Raw genomic sequence first — 22666 nt, 5'->3', positions numbered from 1 at the left:
ATAAAGCTACATTTTACTCAATAAGTAAGAAAGTGATGATGATGAAAATAACAATAGCATAAGCTACAAGCTAACTCATTGCTATCACTAATACATCAGATCTCACACTAGGCATTTTACATATAGTGTGGGTAATTTTGTAACAGCCGGGAATAAGTATTTTTATAATACTCATTTTATGGTTAAAGGCACTACATCTAAGGAATTTAAATTGATTGCTCAGGTTTATTTAACTTGCATGAGCAAATATTCACATCTATTTAACTCAATTTAACATCAATTTTTCTCATGTAGCATGCAAAATGAACAGTACTAATATTTGTAAACAATAAAGTATATTTAAAATAAGCATAATGTTATTTTATTATATGCTGAGTTAAAGAAAATTATGTTTTAGCTGAAGAAGTCACATTAACAAAATGTACTTTTTATAAAAGTATATTTCAAAAGAAAATAAACTCAGGAAAGAGAAAATATGGCAAAGTTTAATTTATTTTTCTTCTTCCAGTTTGCTTTTCCTCTTCTAATTTATTTTTCCTTTTTCTCTTCTAAATTTAATCTATTGTTTTGTTTTAGTCTTTGTCCTCTCTTGTAATTTTACATAATCACATTGATATAAAAGCAGATATGTTGACATTGCCTTCTAGTCATTTTCGCAGTTACAACCGTGAGTGAAAGTGGTTTTTGTCAGCCAAAAAAAAGAGAAAAAAACTAATCATGAATTTTACTTTCCAGAGTACAATATTTGAGGGGACAGTCCCAATATTAGGATAGCATTATGATGGTACTCATTCATTAACATTATTAGCAAACTAACATTTTAGTTTGCTTACAAACCAAATTGAAATTTTTCACCGGTTGTTTGACTTGTTTAGGTATTGGTTCTACCTACGTGGCTTTTGAAGATTTAGACATACAATTGAATAGCAAATATAATTAGAATACAATGTAACAATAACATCAGTGTCCTCTTTTGGTTTGTTAAACTATGAATTGGACCAAACTCAATCCCTTTCTGTGACAGGCTTTCCATTAGCACATCTACACAGTACCTGTTGCACAGTAAGTGATGAATATATGTTTGTTGAATTAATAGTTGTCTTGGATAGTCCAACCCTTAATTATTGCAATATGAAATTTTGAAATATAGTTATCATAAAACTTTCAAGTTTTAGAGAGCCTTAAATATTATCTGCTTCTGGATTAGTAAATATATCCCAACTCATATGCCAACCAGAAAACTACTAACAGGTCTGTGTTAGAAAGGATTGGAAGTCACACCATGAAGCATCAGAGAAGAGGGCTGTGATTGAGTACTTCTATCTGCCATTGGCACGGGACCAGGAAGCACCAGCATATGCACTTTGTACTATTTTTTCAAACAAGATCCAGTTCAACCTGAGCATGAGTGCATTATTTCTATGTGATAAGAAGGGTAGTCCCTCAACTCCCAGTACAGTGACTGCTCTGTGCTGAGCAAATTTTGCAGTATGTTTTCTTCCATGTTTTTTCAAGAAAAATATATCTTTGTTCCCCAGGCCAGATTTGAAATTGGATCAGTTAAATGTGCAAAAGTATTTTTAAATATTTTGATCAGCTCAGAGGCAGTCTCATGATATATATTCTTGTTATTAAAACCAGCCAAGGGTCACATCCTTTATTTACCTACCTATTGTATATTATCACAGCAGCGCTAAGGAGAAAATGTAGCAATCTTTCTGGTAAATAGGCTCAACTAAAAAAGGCAAAAAAAAAAATTATAGATTGAAATGTTCAGCCTGAAACGTACCCAGCGGCAGCCGAGCTTGCTTTTGTTTACTAACTAAAGAGCGTAAAAAATAGGCACAGAGTGTAGACCTGTTGCCCTGACCATCGTTAATTGAGGCCTTATTGCCTGTACATGGCATTAGGAGCCTTTTGAGAGAAATGTAAAGTTCAGTCATGTCAAAGCCAATTAACACAGCTGCTATTAGAGCTGGTAATATTGAGGACATCATTTTACAAAGCAGTTCAAGTACAGTCGTTCATACTTCTGAGGCATTCTTTATTTTCCAAAGTGAATTCTCCTGGAGATGTAAAATAGGACCTGAATTGCCTAGATTTTAAAAAACACAGTGATTACATAAAGGAAGATGCTTCTGTGTTACTAATATCATAGATATTCTTTTTTAAAAATCACAACAAATCTGTCATGGCATTAACAACATTCAATCCCCAAATAGCAATGCTATTAAAAACATTCAATCCCCAAATAGCAAGGCTATTAAAAACATTCAGTCCCTGAATAACAAGGCCTTGAACTTTTGGTGCTTTAACTCGTGTTTTAATTTGTTTAGAAATAATTCACTTTAGAAAAGACGAAAGGTTATTTTTATATTTGTAGCTTATCAATAAAATAAACATATGAGCCATGGTAAGACATATGTTAAGGAACTTCCATAGGGTTGTGTGCTGTGAGTTTGTAATACATGTGTAGTCTATTGCATTGATACCCATTGGTCTCCTGTGTTTGCCATTTTCATGCTGGGTCACTCACTGTGTGTGGTGTTGTTCTTGTTTGCCTAACAGCCGTGTCCTGTGGCAACCCTGGCACGCCCACCAACGGAATGATTGTCAGTAGTGATGGCATTCTGTTCTCCAGCTCGGTCATCTATGCCTGCTGGGAAGGCTACAAGACCTCAGGGCTCATGACGCGGCATTGCACAGCCAATGGGACCTGGACAGGCACTGCTCCCGACTGCACAAGTTAGTAACCAGACATCACAGTAGACTCAGACGTTACTATGAAATTCACTCCATTGGAAAAAAAAAATGACTTTAAGGTGTTATACTGTTTTTTTATTTTTAATTCATAGAGGAAAAAAGGGAAAACTATGTGTGATATTGTGACTGTATTTCTTAGGTACTTTAAGATTTTTTTTCCACTTGCTTATTCGTATGGCTGAAGCTACTTTAAAAGGCTAGTTCAGTCGAACACTGTAAAATTGAGACCAAAAAAAGTCAAGACTTTGTCTGTAGACCATTGGGTCTGCAGAGAAAGAAGAAATGTCTTTGGTTCTCTGGCTGCAGGCTTCATCTTTCTGATTACACACCATGCCTAATTAGGGGCTAGTCAAGGGGTGGAAGTCAGCATCTGACAGCCAGCTGCCAACAGAATAGAAATCAGTGATTCTCAAAATACAAGTGTTCCTTCTGACAGCGGGTCAGTGAAATCGTCAAACACAGGGTAGTATTGCTTTATTAATTCGCTGCTTAACCACTGTGAATAGCAGCTCAGAGACAGTATCTTGAATAGAAATGGTGACTAATTCATTTCATGGTAAATGAATTTCTCTGATTCTTTCCTGTTACCTGTTTATTAGTTATAAGTTGTGGGGATCCAGGCACACTAGCAAATGGCATCCAGTTTGGGACCGACTTCACCTTCAACAAGACTGTGAGCTATCAGTGTAACCCAGGCTATCTCATGGAACCGGTCACATCCGCCACTATTCGCTGTACCAAAGACGGCACGTGGAATCAGAGCAAACCTGTCTGCAAAGGTTTGTTTTGTGCCTCTTTGGATTTTACAGATATGTATAGAAGTCTTTATTGAATTATGCTTTGTTTAATTTTGCCAGCATTTATGTAGTCCTACTAGGGGCTAGGAATTCTTAAACACCAATTTGCAACTATTAAGTCACTTTATTTCTGTAATACTTTAATCTCAGTTTTACAGATGGAAAAACTAACTGATAGAGAGGTAGAGGAAAAGGCTTAGGATCACAAACCAGGAACTGGAGATGTCAGGGTTCAGTGACAGTCACGCCACCCCTAGAGTCTGTGTCTGAACCCCAGTGCCTTGCTGTCCTGGGTAAACGTGTGACCCTGGCTGTGTGAGGTGTTCGTGGCGTGGTGAATCTAACTGTAGGAACTTAGATGCAGGTTGGAGAGATGAGCCAATCACCTAATAATGGCAGAGTACTGGTAGAGAGTGTTAGCACTGTGATGTTTCAGGGGGTTTGGTTGCCGTGACTGAAGATGACACTCGCCGAGAAGGCAGGAAGAGGTTTATGACTTATGTGACTGGACCCTCTGGGCGAATCAAGACAGGCTAAACCCGTCAAGGTGGCTTCAGTAAAGCAGAGTGGGTGGGCTTGGCTCTTACAGTGACCAGGGAGCAGGGCTGAGTGAGGGCTGTGCAAGGGCCAGGGATTTGCGTGGTGACGGTTTATTTACCAGAAGCAAAGAACTATCCAGACTTTCTTATCAGCTGGTGCAGAGGAAGGACAAGAAGAAGAGGGGGAGAGAGGGGCTTGAAAGCTGTCAGTGACCAAACATAAGAAGGTGGCATTCTCCTCTTTATTAGACTAGGAACAAATAAAATACTGAGAGAGGGAGAGTTAGGACACTCAGTAGCTTAATGGAGAAGGTTTCATCTTCAATGAGTTCTGCAAGACACATGGTTAAATGTGGCAGAGGCTTAAATGTGATCTGAATGCTCAAAAATATTGCTTTCTCTCTCTTCTGACGTGGGTGTGTTCTTGGACCATCCTGCTTTCCTCTCTCAGTAGAGTCAAAGGATCTCATTGCCTTCCCTTCTTTGTATCATAACTTAATACTACACCTGTTAAATAGCAGACGCTAAATAAATGTTTAATGAAAATGCACTAGGTTGTGTCGGCAGTGTTCAGGTCAAATGGTCATGATGGAAATTGCCAATAAAATACACTTCATGCATAATTTTGTGGATTTTTATCCTCTTTCTAGTACCCATTGTGTTTATAACAACGCCACGGCCAGCAAGCCCTACCAGATGGGACCTCTTTCTCTCTCTGTCTCTCCTTGAACTTGTCTTCTCCCATTCCCCCCTCCCCCAGGGGACCCATGTAACTCAGGTCTCTTCCAACTGGGGCCTCCCCCTGGACATTCCCTTGGGCCAGAGCACGCATTTCCCCAGCCCTCGCTGTGGGGTCTCAGGAAGGATTTGTTGAATGAGAGAACAGATCAGTAGAAGGTTGAGTGGTGAGAGAAGGACCCATTTCCAACTTTTGGGTGTGCATGTGTGATTTGTGTGTTGGCATGTCTTTCTCACATGAGGAGGCATGAGCCTGAACACACAAAATGCAGGCAGTTATTATTTTGTAGTGCCTTCTGCTACCTACAGGGTCACTTGGAAACTTCCATTCATTTCAAAAATTAGGGAAGTTTTGTATCTTCAGAGAAGAAGGATTTTAGACAGTGGCTTTTGGACTTTTGTCCCCCGTTGTGCATTTTAGTATAATTTCTGGAGTGGGGAAAGTGGCTCTGTGGTGACATCACCCTCGGGGAAATCCTCCCTAGAAACCATGTTCTTGCTTCTCAGCCCTGTAAAGTAGACATCAGGCTCCAAGGCTGTGATGAAACACTCGCAAATGGTATTTCACAGCATCTTCTTTAATCATTCAGGCATTTCTAAAAAAATATATTCAGTAAATAGATGGACCGACTGTGTCTTTTGGAAACTATATGCCATCTTTAAATAAAAAATACAGATGGCCGGAAAAATTCTTACCATCTGTGCCTATAAATTTGTGTCATCTGACCAAATCCTCTTTCGAATTGTCCTTGGTAACCATCATAAAAAGACACAAATTAAACAAGAACGTTTCTTCCTTTCTTGGCCTTGTATATATTGGGACTGTCATGTTCAATCCTATATGTTTTGACTTGACTTTGCTTTTATATACTTCATCGATATTAATGAAGAAATATTCTAAAAAAATTTTTGTTATTTTGATGTACTGTCTTCCTTGGCAATTCTTTTATTATTATTTTTTAAAAAACCTATGTAGATGTCATTTGTAATTCAGGTAAAATTAAAATGTGAATCGTTTGAACATCACAGCTGCAGCGGGAGCTCCGGAATGTTGATCTTGTTTGTTCTTTGGAAATAGCCGTGCTGTGTCCTCAGCCGCCGCCGGTGCAGAATGGAACAGTGGAGGGAACTGATTTCCGCTGGGGCTCCAGCATAAGTTACAGCTGCATGGACGGTTACCAGCTCTCTCACTCCACCATCCTCTCCTGTGAAGGTCCCGGGGTGTGGAAAGGAGAGATCCCCCAGTGCCTGCGTAAGTTCTACAGCAGAATATGTTCCGCCCACCGCAGGTCTGCAACAGGGACGGATAACCAGGGCACATCCTAAGGTTACAATCTGAGGACCTTCCTGGTGGGTAATAATAGCGCTAAAATACACAAAAACTCAAACTTGAGACTGTGTTGCCTAAGGGCAGAGTCTCTTTTTTGAGACAGGGCCCCATGCTATTGCCCAGGATGGAGTGCAGTGGTTCAATCATAGCTCCCTGCAGCCTCAATCTCTCGGGCTCAAGCCATCCTCCCACCTCAGCCTCCCGAGTAGCTGGGACTACAGGTGTATGTCACCACACCCAGCTAATTTTTGTATTTGTTGTAGACATAGATTTCGCCATATTGCCCAGGCTGGTCTCCAACTCCTGAGCTCAAGCGATCCGCCTGCCTCCACCTCCCAAAGTGTTGGGATTACAGGCGTGAGCCACCACGCCTAGCCTCCTTTTAGTCTTTTTCTTGTTTAATAGTTAAAGCTAAAGATTTAACAGAAACTAGTTACCAAGTTCAATTGGTGAAGCTGATCCAGGGACGTTGAAGGCTGACCTCTTCCTGATTATCTTCCATAGCTGTGTTCTGCGGAGACCCTGGCATCCCCGCAGAAGGACGACTTAGTGGGAAAAGTTTCACCTATAAGTCCGAAGTCTTCTTCCAGTGCAAATCTCCATTTATACTCGTGGGATCCTCAAGAAGAATCTGCCAAGCTGACGGCACATGGAGCGGCATACAACCCACCTGCATTGGTAATAATTATAATACAGCCCTGGTGATACTTGGGAGTATTTGGAGATGAGGACACTTCATTCCAAAATTGGGTCATTTGTGATTACATAGAAAGTGTTTCCACAGACAATTTTCTGTACAAGGTAATATTCTTTGCACTGAATAGGATTGCACACTAATCAGCTAAACTGATGTGCTGCCTCTTTTAAATCATGCAAAATAAGTCAGAAGTCTGCTAAAGTAGCTACTAGGCTTTGTTCTCTGACCTCAGTGGCTGTCTCCGCTGTCTACCTTAACTGCCAATTGCATTGTTAGGGGAAAGGTGCAGTTAGGAACATTCTCTAAAGCAGCCCTCCCCAGAGAGACAGTCTTGCTGTTGTATTATTGCTGCAGAGTCAAGTTTTATCGCTGGGTTAATTTTGTTCATTGAGATTTACTAAGCAGAATAATGGGTGTTCTACTAATTGTTACTAAAAAAGTAATAATTAGTCTTGATTATTTTCTAAGAAATTCAATAGTATCCACCTACAAAATAAAGATAGTATTAAAGAAATATTGTCATTGAAGCATTTTTTTCTAATTATAAGAATATTTGCTGTCATTTGATTTAAACTATTGCTATATAGTAGCTATCTCTACACTAAAAATATTTTTCTTCCCCCAGAAGGTTAGTCGCTCTAGGTAACAAGTTTTAAGAAGTTATCTATTTTGTTTTTCTACTGGTAACTGTAGAGCAGCAAATAAGAGAGCTGAAGTGCTTCTGGGTTACCCAAGTCCTGTGTTTTTTGAAAAATGCCACTCTTAGTTTTCCATATGCTTCCATTTTGAAGCAGTAAATATATTTTTCATTTTGAAATGTTAAGGAAAATTAATTAAAGAAATTCAGAATAATGTAATGGGTAACCAAACGAGATGGCCATTAATTGAATACTAATAAACAAAAAGATAGTGATAGATCATTATTGAAGACAGTATATCATTGACCAAACAAATATATTTCTATAGAAAAAAAAGCCAGAGAATGGAAAAAAATGTACTTACTCTTATATAAAAAGAACATACTGAACTACTTAAAGTCTAAAAGTTAACATCTAAAAAAGATGTCTTGAAGAGAAGATAAAAGTAGCAATTTAATTTTTAACTTCCCTGAAAAACATCTTGCACATTTCTCAAAACAATGTTTTCTCTGTTTCATGAGACCTTTTAGTGAAAGCTGTTAAAATTCCCATAATAACTATATCTGGTGCCCTGTTTTCTTTTTAAATCACAAATTTCAGATCCTGCTCATAACACCTGCCCAGACCCTGGGACGCCACACTTTGGAATACAGAATAGCTCCAGAGGCTATGAGGTAGTTCATTATGAATTTACTATGTTTTCTTTCTGGAAATATAAAATATATTTGTTACTTAAACATATATGAGTGCTTTTTTATATCATACCTTATTCATGTTATATTTACCTGAATAAAACTCATTCAAAGGAGATTTCTACATGTGTTTTTAACTGTCAAAATCAGTATATATATATATATATAAAATCTTGCTTACTAGGTAATAATGGAATGATGTGTAATTTCAAATAGAAATTAACATAGCAACTGTTATGTTAATTTCTATTTGAAATCATGCATGATTCTATTATTTGTCTGTTAAACTCACACAGCAATTCTCAAATTGGGGTAACTTGTCACTGATTAGCTACCCATAAAATGTTCCACTTAGGGACTGGATATAGTGGGCAAATAACATTAAATTCTAGAGACAAAAGCAGGAGAAAATGTATGTAAGCCCCTTAGTCTAAACTTACTTGTGAAATTAGTTCTCCGTATGATCTTTAAATTTCTTTGAATTATTAGCATACTAAATATCATTTTGGAACTTTCATTTGACTTTTAATAAAATGAACATTAACACTTCAGTGAATGTTGGAGAAATACCTAAAAGTGGAAGGTAATGAAGCTTGACATAAAATGTTTTAACCATCTTAAGTACTCCCATAACTTCACTGTTCTCTGTTGGATGACTTTGAAAACAAAAGTTAAATATATAGGGATCTCATCAATTAAGAATAAAAAACTTTCTTCCTCAGACACTTTCCCCATCTCTCATGAGCACGAAAATATTCCCATTGTTCTCGCTCGGACACAGAGTGGCCATTTCCTTGTAGCTCTCTTGCATCCCACAGGGGAAATCCTTACAGGGATCTAATAATATACTAACTCTAGCACATTTTCTATTATGTCTCAAATATTGCCTTAAACTTCAAGTAAATACTTTCGGGTATATAAATATTTAATGCCAAATTGTCAAGGAATATTGGAAAATACTATATATGGATGTCGCTCTCACTGATTCACAACGAAAAATAAAATTTTGATCACCATCACTTTGAGCAATTCTTAACTTGCCTATGTACGACTTACAGTAATTAAAAGTCAATGATGACTATATTTAGCAACATAGGTCTATAACCTATCATATGACACTAATAGGGTTGGATAAATCCTTCACCCTCCTTATAACAAATCAGTTACACTAACATGAATAATAGATTTTATCCAACAGCAAGATTTACTAATAATTTAAAGAGCCCAGACACCATGCTTTAAGGAGAAGGTTGAGACCATGAAATGCAGCTCTCCCCAAATGTTTTTATTTCTTCCTTTATTAGGAACATTTTAGTTTTTAATGTAACCGATGAGATTTTTGTCTCTGTTTTCTTTAGCACCATATGCTGAAACATTACTTACACAAAGTGAGCCATTTCAGTGTGAAATGTCCCTGTGTTAGGCTATGTTAATCTTGCAGCTTAAATGACTACCTACCATTCTCCAGCCAGGCGTGCCCCCGAAACCCATAGCTCCAGGGTTAGTGTATGATAATCAGTTTGGAGTGGCTTGGTATATTCTGCTAAAAAAAAAAAATTATTGAGAAGGAGACTGTATTTTCTTTCTGCCAGTAAATGATACAGATTGTCCATGACCTTCCTGACAATGTCAGCATGTTTATCAGGAGGTCTGTTTGGAATTGCAAACATGCTTGCATGGAGAGTTGATGGACACCATTCCTGATAGAGAGGAAATGGGCTGGGAGCAGCAGCTCACGCCTGTAATCCCAGCACTTTGGGAGGCCCAGGCAGAAGAATCGCTTGAGGCCAGAACAGCCTGGGCAACATAGCAAGACCCTATTTCTACAAAGAATACAAAAAATCATCTGGGCATGGTAAGGTGCACCTGTTGTCACAGCTGCGCAGGAGGCTGAGATGGGAGGACTACTTGAGCCCTGGAGGTCAAGGATGCAATGAGCTATGATTGCACCACTGTGCTCTATACTCTGGGCAACAGAGAGAGGCCCTGACTCTAAAGTTTAAATCAATCAGTCAATCAGTCAATCAGTCAATCAATCAAGAGTAAATGAGTCAACACTTTCCCATCATTTAATCTTAAATTAGCTATTGATTTGACATTTAGATAAATTTGCACTTTTCTTTATAAATTCATACTTCCACTTTATCAAGTGCTAGAAGCAGCTTTTTTTTTCTCCTGATATCCTTTCTCACTGTTCAATGTACCAACTATTTCCTTGCATTTCACTTGTAGTTATTCTTACCAGAATCCCAACAAGGGAGGTATGGGCTTATGCCTGTGAGAAGGCAGACACAGGGAATTAAATAACTGGTTAAAATTCTCAGAGCAAGAAACAAAGGGGAATTCAAATCTTTGGACTCTTAACTTGGTACACTTATGTGCCTTCGTAAGTCAAGCTTTAAGGAAACAATCTGGTCCCAAGCCAAGCTGGATGAGGGCAAACCCGCCTTCCCTGGGGGCTGCTTTCCTCTCCCTTTGTATGTGAGTCATGCTGGCCTCATGCTGCAGATACACAGAACCATGGACGATCTTTGGTGCCCGTCAACACACTACCATAGCTCATTCTCTAAAAAAGACATTTACAGATCACAGGAATCTGCCCCTCAAGGCACCTCTGGTTAAATTAGGAACACACATAGGTGAATAAATATACAGGTAATTCCAGGACACTGTAGTGAGTGGAGCAGATAACATCCGATGTTGGGGAAATGAATTCAAGCTGAATGTGATTCATTCTTGGAGGATCAGAGAACAATCTGCAGAGGATGTGCAGTTTAAGCAAAGTACAGAGAATTAAGTGGGGGTTAGCTTTGTGAAGACCTGGTGAGGAAGACGCCTCAGACATTCAGACAACAGTAAATAGTTTGTACAGTCTGAAGCACCAGAAAGACAGGTAGAGTTTTGGTGGACTCTGTATAAGCAGGAGTTGACCAGTCCCCTTGGAGTGCTAACAAAAGTAATTTTCTAATAAATACCAATTGTTTAAAATGTGAGTGGCAGGAAAAAAATGAAAAAGGAAATAATAATTATTACAAACAAAAGAGAAAGAACTCTAAAACAGAAAAGGCATAACTTCTTTACCCAAACAGCCTTCTAAATTTTCAAAATTTGCGAAGATCTTACATTATTCATTGAGCAGTCAACATTGTGCGTAACCATGTCACATGCAGTTAAAATGTACATGTTGACTTAGACAATGGCTTGACATTAACCTGAAAAGTTGCTGCTATACTTTTACCCGGGCGTGTGCTTTCAGGTATCACTAGTTGACACTTCGTATGTTCCCTTGGCCTCTGAAGCTAGTATTGGATTTCCTCTCTAGGTTGGAAGCACGGTTTTTTTCAGGTGCAGGAAAGGCTACCATATTCAAGGTTCCACGACTCGCACCTGCCTTGCCAATTTAACATGGAGTGGGATACAGACCGAATGTATACGTAAGTGTGATTTCTTCCACCACCATCAGAAGTAACCTATTTATTGTGAATGTCTGAGAAGTGTTTACCACTAAGGGAAATAATGAGAAATTGCTTTTAATTCCCTGATCCTACACTTTGGATGTCCTTAAAGTTTGGTTCCCTAGAACTGGCAGCATAAGCATTGGCTGGACATTGGGCTGTGAAGGCCGCTCTCAAGCCCCATCCTTGACCTTGAACCAGAGACTCTGGAGGGAGCCAGGGCGGAGAGAAGGGGGACAGTTTAGCTTAACAAGCGCTCCAGGAGGTTCTAAGGCACAGTAAAGTCTCAGAAACTGCTTGAAACCGAAGATAAGTGCATAATGTTATGTTGAACATTCTTAGAGGGAAAACTTATTTGTAAGTGCTATTATTCTTCTAGGATATTTACATCAAATTACCAAAGAGAGGATGAACTGAATAACGTCATATGTCAGAGTCTAAGTAGAAGTGTTTAAAAGATTATTCTCGCTCTAACAGGAAGTATAGATGAATTGATCATTCAAATACATACTTAAGGATCCCACTTTATTTTGTGACTTAATCATGAGAATTAGGAAAAATATATGGATGAGTAGTATGTGAATTATTCATTTCACTCACTCTGAATTTAGTGAAATGCAGTGTCTTATTCTTGCTGTATTAAAAATAAAAACATTAATAGAATGTTATAAAAATATCTTAGTATATAAGGTGTGATTTGGGGGTGTGTTTATTTTAAAATTATCTCTGCTCTAAATCACTACTCAAATTATATGTTGTAGTATATGTACATGTATATGTATATACATATACTCATATATATATATATGCATGTGTTTATATATAATATGGAGCTTGATAATATCAGGTATTTGTTATGGTTACTAATTAGTGAAATAGTGACAATATTCAAAACAACTGCATGCACAATTTTAAAATCATAAACTTGGCCGGGCGTTGTGGCTCACGCCTGTAATCCCAGCACTTTGGGAGGCCGAGGCGGGCGGATCATGAGGTCAGGAGATCGAGACCATCCTGGCTAACATGGTGAAATCCCGTCTCTACTAAAAAAACTACAAAAACTTAGCCGGGCCTGGTGGCGGGCGCCTGTAGTCCTAGCTACTGGGGAGGCTGAGTCAGGAGAATGGCGTGAACCCAGGAGGCAGAGCTTGCAGCGAGTGGAGATCATGCCACTGCACTCCAGCCTGGGCGACACAGTGAAACTCAAAAAATAAATAAATAATAAATAAATAAAAATAAATAAATAAAATTGTAAACTTGTTTTATAATAATATGTCAATCCTTTATTTGCATCATATATGCAAACTTTATAAGGAATGGAGTGATTTGAGATATAAAGTATACATTACAGTCTCATTTATTCCTAAATTATATTTTAAAGAAACTAAGAATCTATATTAAGTTTCTAAATACACATTAAAGTTTTACCAAAATAATTAATTAAATTGAATAATAAATTTGGTAGTTTCCACAAGAACAAAATCAAGGCATATCTAAATATTCACCATTCTCTATAATTTATAAGACTGGGCTTTTAAGGATCTTTAACATATTTATTTTGGTAGTATAGCAGAAGTGTTTTCTATTTCAAAGCTGTGATCTCTAAATCTTTGCACATAATTACCTATGTATAAATATATATAGGTTGGGTGTAGTGGCTCATGCCTGTAATCCCGGTACTTTGGGAGGTCAAAACAGGAGAATAGCTTGAGGTCAGGAGTTCTAGCACAGACTGGACAATATAGCAAGACTTCATCTCTACCAAAAAAAATTACATATATATGTGTATATATATGTATACATACATATTGACTGCATAACAATTTCCAAACTATTTTAATCTATTCATTTCTCTAGACACAGGTGCTAACTTTACAATAAACAGAGTCTCAATGTTTCCTATGTTGTTTCAGCTCATGCCTGCAGACAGCCAGAAACCCCGGCGCACGCAGATGTGAGAGCCATCGATCTTCCTACTTTCGGCTACACCTTAGTGTACACCTGCCATCCAGGCTTTTTCCTCGCAGGTGGATCTGAGCACAGAACATGTAAAGCAGACATGAAATGGACAGGAAAGTCGCCTGTGTGTAAAAGTAAGTCATTGATCAAGGAGTGGCATACTTTTCCAAAGACCAAGGGAAAGGATCAGCTGCCCATCAGGCTAGTGTCCATGTGTGAGACCCATAAGTAAGAGCATGAGGCTGCAGCATCGCCACCTGCCTCAGTCCTGCTTCATGTGCGTGAGCTGTGTGTGTGAACGTGTGTATCCTCAGTGTTTGATGCAATGGTGGAATAGCTAAATATATAGTACAATTACTATGCAATTAGTACATAATAAAATGATTGCATTATTTTAAGCCAAAAGAGAAAAGCTATTTGGTTAAAGAAAAGCATTCTGAGTTAAAAGGAAAATAATACTCGGTATAGTTTCAGGAAAATTAGTTCTTAGAGATGAAAATCAATAAATATCACCAAGTATCCGAGAACAGATAAATGAAACTCTGTGTTATTTTTAAGACCACATGCTGTTTGTGGTAAAACCTCAGTTTATGTGTCCCTGACATTGATTCTGCTTTTTAAAATTACAAAAGCAATTCACATGGAAACGATCCATTAATTACAAATTTGTGTGTTTACAAGTGAGAGTCATCAGCCTGGGTCAGATTTGACGATAGCTAAACTTACAGGTTCTCCCCTGTATGTAATTTATAAATCCATGGAGTCTAAACAGCATAAACCAAAAATGATGGCGTGTGAGACAGTCAGTGACTTTAGGTTTTGCTTCCTGGAGCCTATTTATAGTTCTCATACTAGGGATTTTAAAGAGACTTTTGTTTCCCTTGCCCTTCCCTGTTAGAAATAGAAGAATGAAAACTTTTAAAATGGTAATTCGTAGTTTAATATAAAACTATGAAAGCTAAGAAGTTATGACTTAAATCTAACTTGATAGACCAAAACGAACATTCTGCAATGGAAATAATTTTGAATTTTTCAATAGTAACGTATAAATTCATTGATTTGGGTGGGGTATTGGACAATGAAGAGGGACTATAATGTCTTGGTTATTTGGGTGGGGTGTTACCTTTTAGTATGTGGCAGGGTATTCCAAATAGGATATGAGAAATGTCATAGAAGGCACCCTCCTTTGTAAGGCTCTCTGTTGTAGCACTTTAAATGGAAATATATGTAGATAGATGTACATTGATTTTTCATCCTTAAACTCCGCTTTCCCACAAACACCAAGAATATTCTACTGTAAAGACATGAGTTTAAAATGTATATGTATAAGGTATTCATATTTTGTACATTAAAAAAATCTGGAGAAAGGAAAATTATTGCTTCAATTTGACATTTTTTCAAACTTACTCAAAAATAAATGTTTTTTTTAAAATGATAATTTGTCTTTTTACTTGTAGGTAAAGGAGTGAGAGAAGTTAATGAAACAGTTACTAAAACTCCAGGTTTGTATACCAGAACAGTTCTAGATTTCAATCAAATAAAGTGATTTGTTCTCTACTCTGCACAGTGAAACCATTTTCAACATTTAAATTTCAGAATCCGTTAGTCCACGACAAAGTTAATGTTTCAATTATTTAAAACACCAAGCTTACATAGAATTCTATTTATTTCACAACAATGGTTTGTTAATGAAATAACATTACTTCACTTAAAAAGGAAACCTTTGGTGTTATCACACTGTTTCATTCAAACTTGCCTTCGGCATTTGGTAAGGAGAAATGAAAACATTGATCATTCCATGTGGTATAATGGAGAGCCTTATAAAGAGGGTTGTGACTTTTTTCCTCCAAATGAGGAAGCTCATATCAATGAGGCATTTTTACAGCGTAAGTTGTTAATGTAAACAGTTCAAATATGGAGCCCAATTTTTCCAAGTTATCTCCATTCATCTAGGCATGCTTTGCCTTCTAAAATGTTAATTATAGTTTTTTTGTTGTATGTGGCGCCTTTTGCTAAATGGATTATATAGCAAATCGCAAAAAGTCCTATTTCCCAAGGAAAGTTTTTACTATACAAAATCATCTGGCATGTTCTGTGTTTTAAATTTAAATTATTTTTGAATAACAAAATGTATCCCAAATTATATTAAGTTGGGTATTTTGTTGTTGTTGTTTTATCAGAAACAGAAATCCTTTGTAAATATATAAGATCACTTGACTAGTACTTTCTTTATTCAGGTTTTAACGCTGTTTTTTTTTTTTTTTTTTTTTGGACATAAGCTCTATTTTAGAATCAAACATGGAAAGAGTATTTGCTATTGTCAGGATGCTGTGTGACACATTTAATTCTTAGACAAGGAAAAATATTGTCAGGATGCTGTGTGACACATTTAATTCTTAGAGAAGGAAAAATGTCAGGATGCTGTGTGACACATTTAATTCTTAGACAAGGAAAAATGTGCCAATATGATGAAAGGAATTTCTCCCATCTGCATAATAAAGAATATAAAATGCTTTTTAAATCTTTCTAGACTATTTTATTTAAATATTACCTAAAAATCACATACAGAAGTCAATGCTCTTTATCCAGGCAACATGTTCTTCAATGGAAAAAAACACAACCTCTTTTTGTTATTATTGTTGTATGTGTGTTTTGTTTTTTATTTGCTTATTTTGTGTTTAAGATATTGAAATATCTATACACTCGTTTTGTGGGTGCAAACATTATTATCAATATTCCATTTCTTATACTCTTGGAAAGGAAGTGCTAATTGAATGTGATTCCTCATCAAGGTGGTACGTTCTAGTACAGCTCAGCTATGTGGCTCCTGGATTATACTGCAGGCTGCCAGCAACAAGTGAAATTATAAAGACCCAGAAAAATGACCTCTGCCACATGACTCGTGGTCCTATTTTAATACACAGAAGCCACTTCTAAGACATTGGTTGTATCTTACCCTACCCAGCCAGGCCTGGCCCATTCCTGTGAAACTTCAACAAGATTAACTTAAGTGAATGCTTGAACAAGTGGATTAGTAACTTCAGAAGAGCATATAAATTCTAATTAGGGAAAACATTTTTTATGTACTTTAAAGGCTATTAATTTTAGTAATGGAAAATAAAGTTATTTTGAGGTTGCCGATTAAAATGGGAGCCTCTGTTGTGCTGACAATGGCGAAGTAGATGTGTCTAAAATCAGTGATTTATAAGCAAATGTGTTAGATACTTGTGTGGATATATGAGTTTTTAACTTATTTTATTATCACTATTATTATGAGAAAGTGGGGTCTACTCAAGGCCAAAGGAAGCTATTATCTTCTGTTCTTCTTTAATCCTTCTCTTGCTAGGCCAAGTTTTATAGGTTTAGCCTGCCTAGGAAAACGAGAAAATGGCCAGTTGGGCTGAAGAGAAAAGCATGGGTATAGGCACAATATACTTTTGTCCTCATTATTTGCGACTATAAATGGACTTTCTAAAAAATGGGTTAGCGAGACATGAATCTTCATTTCTACCTAGCAACTCAAGCAATGTGTTTTGACCAATTATGCTTATTATGAATCTTGTCTAATTAAATAATTCATGCACATCATAAGGCAGAAAACAAAGAGAAATGCTGAAATCATCATGTGGATTTATACACTACAATTCACGTTTATGTGTGAAAATGGCAGGATTTCATACACATTTTTAAACAGACACATGAAAAATAAGTTTATTTTTTTCTTAAGCCGTGAAAACAAGAGGAAATATCTCAATAATCTTTGTAAGTTTTCATGTCGATGAATTCATGCTTTAGAAAGACCGCCTTTTATTACTGAATTTAAAAGACATATATAAAAGAAATATTTGAAATTATTGAGCCCATCTCTTCTTACTCATGGAATATATTACACAAGGAGATTAAAGAAGAGCAGAAGAGCATGAATGAGAGAGAGGGACTCTACTTACAAAATAAAGACTCTGAAGTGAAAGGGCTTTGTCTTCATAAGTCCACTTGGTGCTGGGATATGTAAGCTTTTTCAGGACAGGGCATTGCTGTCATATTATATATATCAGTTCTTCTGAGCTTTCCAAGTCTTTCAAAGAGTAGACTTGGATATTATTGAAATATCAGTAGTGATTTCAGGGGTCAGGTAAACATATTTCTTACTAAGCACAATAAAAACTAAACTAGCATTAGAAGTACCAATTCACCATACCCCATGACCTTGGAAGGGCTGTTAAAATAGGTATGCTTTGGCTTCTAATAATAATAAAAATAAACCATAAGCACAAATGTCTACTTGCATACCGTAATAATCTTCGCACCTGCTTCTTTTGAGTTTTGCACATGCTATGAACAGCGATGCACTAGGCTCCCCTTGTCTTCATCACTGCCCTCATCTGTGATCGCTCACTAAGCAGTATGATGCCTTCTATGTTTAATAATGTCTGAATTTATTGTTTGTGTGTGTGCTGACGTTCGTCTGTTTCCCCCCTTCCCACAGTTCCTTCAGATGTCTTTTTCGTCAATTCACTGTGGAAGGGGTATTATGAATATTTAGGGAAAAGACAACCCGCCACTCTAACTGTTGACTGGTTCAATGCAACAAGCAGTAAGGTGAATGCCACCTTCAGCGAAGCCTCGCCAGTGGAGCTGAAGTTGACAGGTAGGTCCCGAAGAATTCACTAAACTCATGGTGTGAGCAGAAATAGACCCGCTATCTTTTCACAGAGAGGTGATCTAATAAGTATTAAGTACTTATTAATGTTGTGTTGGCTTTGCATATACTGTAACTCATTGGAGCCTCTCCCTAGCCATGAGGAGTTGGTATTATTTTCTTATTTTAAAGATTACAAAACCAGTACAGAAAAGTGAACTGATTTGCTCAAAATTATGCACATATTAAGTCAAGAATCTGAGATTCATATGCAGATACTGCATGTCTCCAAACTTTATTTTTTAATTTTCTTAATTAAATTTCTTAACTCATGTGCTCATCATGAGATTTTTAAAATCATCACACAATTAATAAAATAAAACAGCCTTGATTTATCTGGCAAACACTATTTTAAGCACTGTATGTGTATTATCTTTTTCATTCTTACATTAATTCTGTGATCTAAGTATTTTTATTGTATACTTTTTTAGAGAGAGATTTTTTAATTAGCAAGATCAAATATGTTATTTTTTATTCTTTCTGTGGAATAAGGATACTGAACTTAGTGGAGTGGATTATACCTATTCAAGATAGACAAGGATTTAAGAAGTGATTTTCAGGGGAAAATAGAAGCTCCTAAGCTAAAATTCACAAATAAAAATACAATTTCTGTTTGAGTTTTCTATTATCTATGATATTATCATCTCCATACCACATCCCACATCAAATGGATTAAAGGGCTGAATTCCTAACTTTCTCCAAGGTAAGCCTGACCTGCTGATCTTTTCACAGGCATTTACAAGAAGGAGGAGGCCCACTTACTCCTGAAAGCTTTTCAAATTAAAGGTCCGGCAGATATTTTTGTAAGCAAGTTTGAAAATGACAACTGGGGACTAGATGGTTATGTAAGTACATGTGTAAGGTCTGTGACAAAGCACAGGCTTTCTAATCATCTCTGTGCAGACACAAGGGCTACGGATTGGAGGCTTCTGAGTAAAGCTGTCTTGTGTCTGCCCCTTGAAAACTCAGCTGCCCCTCTTCTTGACAGAGTGGCCATTTTATTCCTTCATTTTATAAGGGAAGAAACCAGGTCTAAGAAGTAAGCAATAAATTGGCCATCCTTAAAGAGGTGGTTACTGTTGAGGACAGAACAAGAACTGAAATCCAGGGTCTATGGTGTTACTGCTACGTTATATCATGAGTGGTGCCATCAGAAATTTTCCAAGACCACTTGATAACCACGCTGCTCGTTCTAAAAGAAATCATTCCCAGATAAATAGAAAGATTTAAGACATCCCACTTAACACCGTTCTTTGCAAGTTAACCATTTGTTTGTGTTCTAATTCACTATCTGACTTAAGGGTAGACAGCCATACATGATGTACCCTGCCCAATAGCTGGGACACAAAGTGAGTTTTACATAATGTAGATTATTTCTTAATTCATATGTTTGTCTTCCCTTAGAAAGTGCAGTTAACGTATGGATATATTGTAAAATTTACTATCATTTTCGAGATCAAAATGAGATTGTGAGCATTTGCATACGTTAGTTAAAGTTCACTTCTGTGTTGGTTTCTGATCTTTAACTATAAATGTGTCACCAAAAGGCGTGGCAAAAATAAAACATTTAACCAGTAGTATCTAAATATGAGATATAACAGTTATATTAAAAGAGATATTAAAAGAGGATATTATTCATCCCTTCGTATACCTTTTTATTTCTTTTCTTTTCTTTCCTATGTGTCAGGTATCATCTGGACTTGAAAGAGGAGGATTTACTTTTCAAGGTGACATTCATGGAAAAGACTTTGGAAAATTTAAGCTAGAAAGGCAAGGTAAGTTGCACTTAGGATATTTTTTAAAGCAAATATCAATTTGGCTTTCCAATGGTTTTTCTAAGAAGAAATGGAAAAGACGACTCTAAAAGAAACCTAAACAAAAATAATGAGAGAGACTAACATATTTTACAGCTGAATGAAAAAAATTATTTTGAATAGCAAAATAGACAAACACAAAGCCGGAAATAATGCAATAAATATGCCAGACATAATATCTTCACTATATCAAGAGCTATTAAAAATAAGGGAGAAAAAGATGAAAATCAAAGTATAAGCAAAGTATATTACCCAAAGAAAACTAAGAGTTCTTAAAAGTAAAAAAAAAAAGTAAGAGTAATTAAAAGTGGCCAACAAACATATAAAAAGATCTTCGGAAATATACATATATATATTTATATAGTAACAAAGATGATTATTTTTAGTTATTAGAATGACAAAGTTTTAAAAATTGGTTTGGGGTTGATAGCAGGAAAAGAGCCTCATGTTTAATTTTGATGGATGTATGGGTAGATACAATTGGTCAGTACTTTGTTCATCCAACAATTCTCTGTCTAGAATTTTTAATCAGGCAAATGTGTAAATTGTTTTCTGCATATTCAGGCATGTCCAAAGCAGGATTGTTTTAGTAGTGGAAGTTAGAAATAACCTCTGCATGTTGTCCATCTATCCTAAAATAATTGCTTCAATGAGTGTTTTTATGTAACAAATTATACTACCTACGAAACAATTATTATTCAGTATATTTATTTAAAGAAATGAGGACTATATATTGATGTGGAAAGAGGTTTGACTTATAAATGAGAAAAAGCTTATTCTACTTAGACAGGTAAGTCCTCCTTCCTTCTTTATAGCTTTCTGTACTATTTGATTTTTGCCTTAGTGATTAAAGGAGGAACGTATGTGGAAACAATCATCAGATCTGAATGTTACCTCATCTGCTTCCTATTTTTGTCATATAGGATGAGTCACAATATTGTTGAGCCTATTTCTCCATCTTAAAGCTCAGTATAGAAGTTCCCAAGGTTGTTATGAGATTGAGAGGCCATGTAAGCATTGCTTTGTGCATGCTACAGCTCTTTTTGCACAAAAGTCGTTATAATTGTTGTAACCCACAAATAAAAGGAATTGCATTTTTGTAATAACCTTGGCACCATATTTCTCCTACTTGTAGAATACTATTCATAAATTATTATTATAAAGAAGAATATTACCATATAGGCTTTGATACCAGAGCCACCTTTTGGAGGAATGTGAGTGTACAATTTTGTAATGATTACCACTGATGAACTTATTTTGTAAGACTTTTTTCAAAGTGCTGAATATAAAAAAAAGTCCACTGGCCTGTAGAAAAGCAAAAAAAAAAAGGATAATTAATCATAAAATACTTTACTTCCACTATTCAACCCACAGTTTTATTAAATAGAAGAGCATTATAATGTTGGCAGTGGCTGAGATTATATGTTAAATTGGGTTATATTATTTTGAGGTAATGAAATAGAATAAATGCATTAGACCAACACTAATGATGGGTAATGTTTTTTCTCTTGCTCTAAGCCAAATCCTGGAGTTATTTCTCCTCCTTTCTCTCTGTAGCACACGTTCTAGTAATTTTGTTGAAGGACACCCCAGTGAGCTGTACAAGATGCTGTGTAGATGTCTAAGTTGACTGATCCAATGAACTTGACCTGAACTATCAGTTTGCTATTACACATTTTCTTTGCATTACCCCGTTTCTTTTTAATCTAACAAAATAACAGCTTGGTTTAACAAGGAATTTTTATTCTCTTGTGATGATGAGCTTATTGTCAGGAAAAACAGTTTACTTTACGAAATAATTTGACTCATAAGTAAGTCCCCCCTTCAACTAATTAGAAAAGTTTGTGTTTAAGTAATTCTGCAACAGCAACCATTCATTTAAGAATGATGGCAAGCATCTATTTTTATGGATAAAAATAACCTCCTAATTTTCTCTACTCAGTAGATAAACCAGAAAACGTGATTGTCGTTAAGTGAATACTAAAATAAAATTAACTTGAAAGACAACTTTAATGCAAAAACTTGCGTAAGAAACTCAACAATAAATTAGTTTCCCCATTAAGATTGAATGACTGAACCCTAACATACACACAAAGAACGAGAGAAAATACATAAAATTATGTACCTGATAAGTGACTTGTATCCAGAATGTACAAAGAACTCTTATGGCTCAATAATACAGAGGCAAATAACCTAAATAAGAAATTGACAAAAGATTTGAATAGATATGTCTCTAAAGACAAGCAAATGGCAATAAGCCCATGAAAAGATGTTGATTATAATCATTATCAGGGAAATGCAAATCAAAACCACACTGGGATACCCCTTCACGTCCACAAGGATGGCTGTGATCTAAAAGTCAAATAGCAAAGGGTGGCAAGGAGGCGGAGAAACTGGAACTGTCGTAGTTTGCTGGGGAAATGTGAAATGACACAGCTGCTCTGGAAAACACTCTGGTAGTTCATCAAATAGTTGTTACTGTAAGCTCCAGCAATTCCATTCCTACATGGGTAGCCAAAAGAACTGAAAAATATGTCACACAAAA

The 22666-nt window shown here is 36.4% G+C and overlaps 1 protein-coding gene across 1 annotated transcript in view; it reads left to right on the top strand.

The window, feature by feature from the left end:
* Positions 1–22666, top strand: part of CSMD1 (CUB and Sushi multiple domains 1) — a 2063616-nt gene that overhangs the window by 2031807 nt on the left and 9143 nt on the right. Inside the window, exons 58-68 of the mRNA XM_024251429.3 lie at positions 2569–2745; positions 3363–3542; positions 5916–6089; positions 6672–6845; positions 8103–8176; positions 11517–11628; positions 13563–13742; positions 15066–15110; positions 18095–18256; positions 19040–19152; positions 19995–20082. Of these exons, the coding sequence (XP_024107197.3) occupies positions 2569–2745; positions 3363–3542; positions 5916–6089; positions 6672–6845; positions 8103–8176; positions 11517–11628; positions 13563–13742; positions 15066–15110; positions 18095–18256; positions 19040–19152; positions 19995–20082 (1479 nt within the window). The remainder of the gene's footprint in view (positions 1–2568; positions 2746–3362; positions 3543–5915; positions 6090–6671; positions 6846–8102; positions 8177–11516; positions 11629–13562; positions 13743–15065; positions 15111–18094; positions 18257–19039; positions 19153–19994; positions 20083–22666) is intronic.

This window comes from Pongo abelii, chromosome 7 (assembly GCF_028885655.2).
Source record: "Pongo abelii isolate AG06213 chromosome 7, NHGRI_mPonAbe1-v2.0_pri, whole genome shotgun sequence".
NCBI classification, from domain to species: Eukaryota; Metazoa; Chordata; class Mammalia; order Primates; family Hominidae; genus Pongo; species Pongo abelii.
The sequence above is the reverse complement of the archived record's forward strand: the minus strand, read 5'-3'. Positions and strand labels throughout refer to the sequence as shown.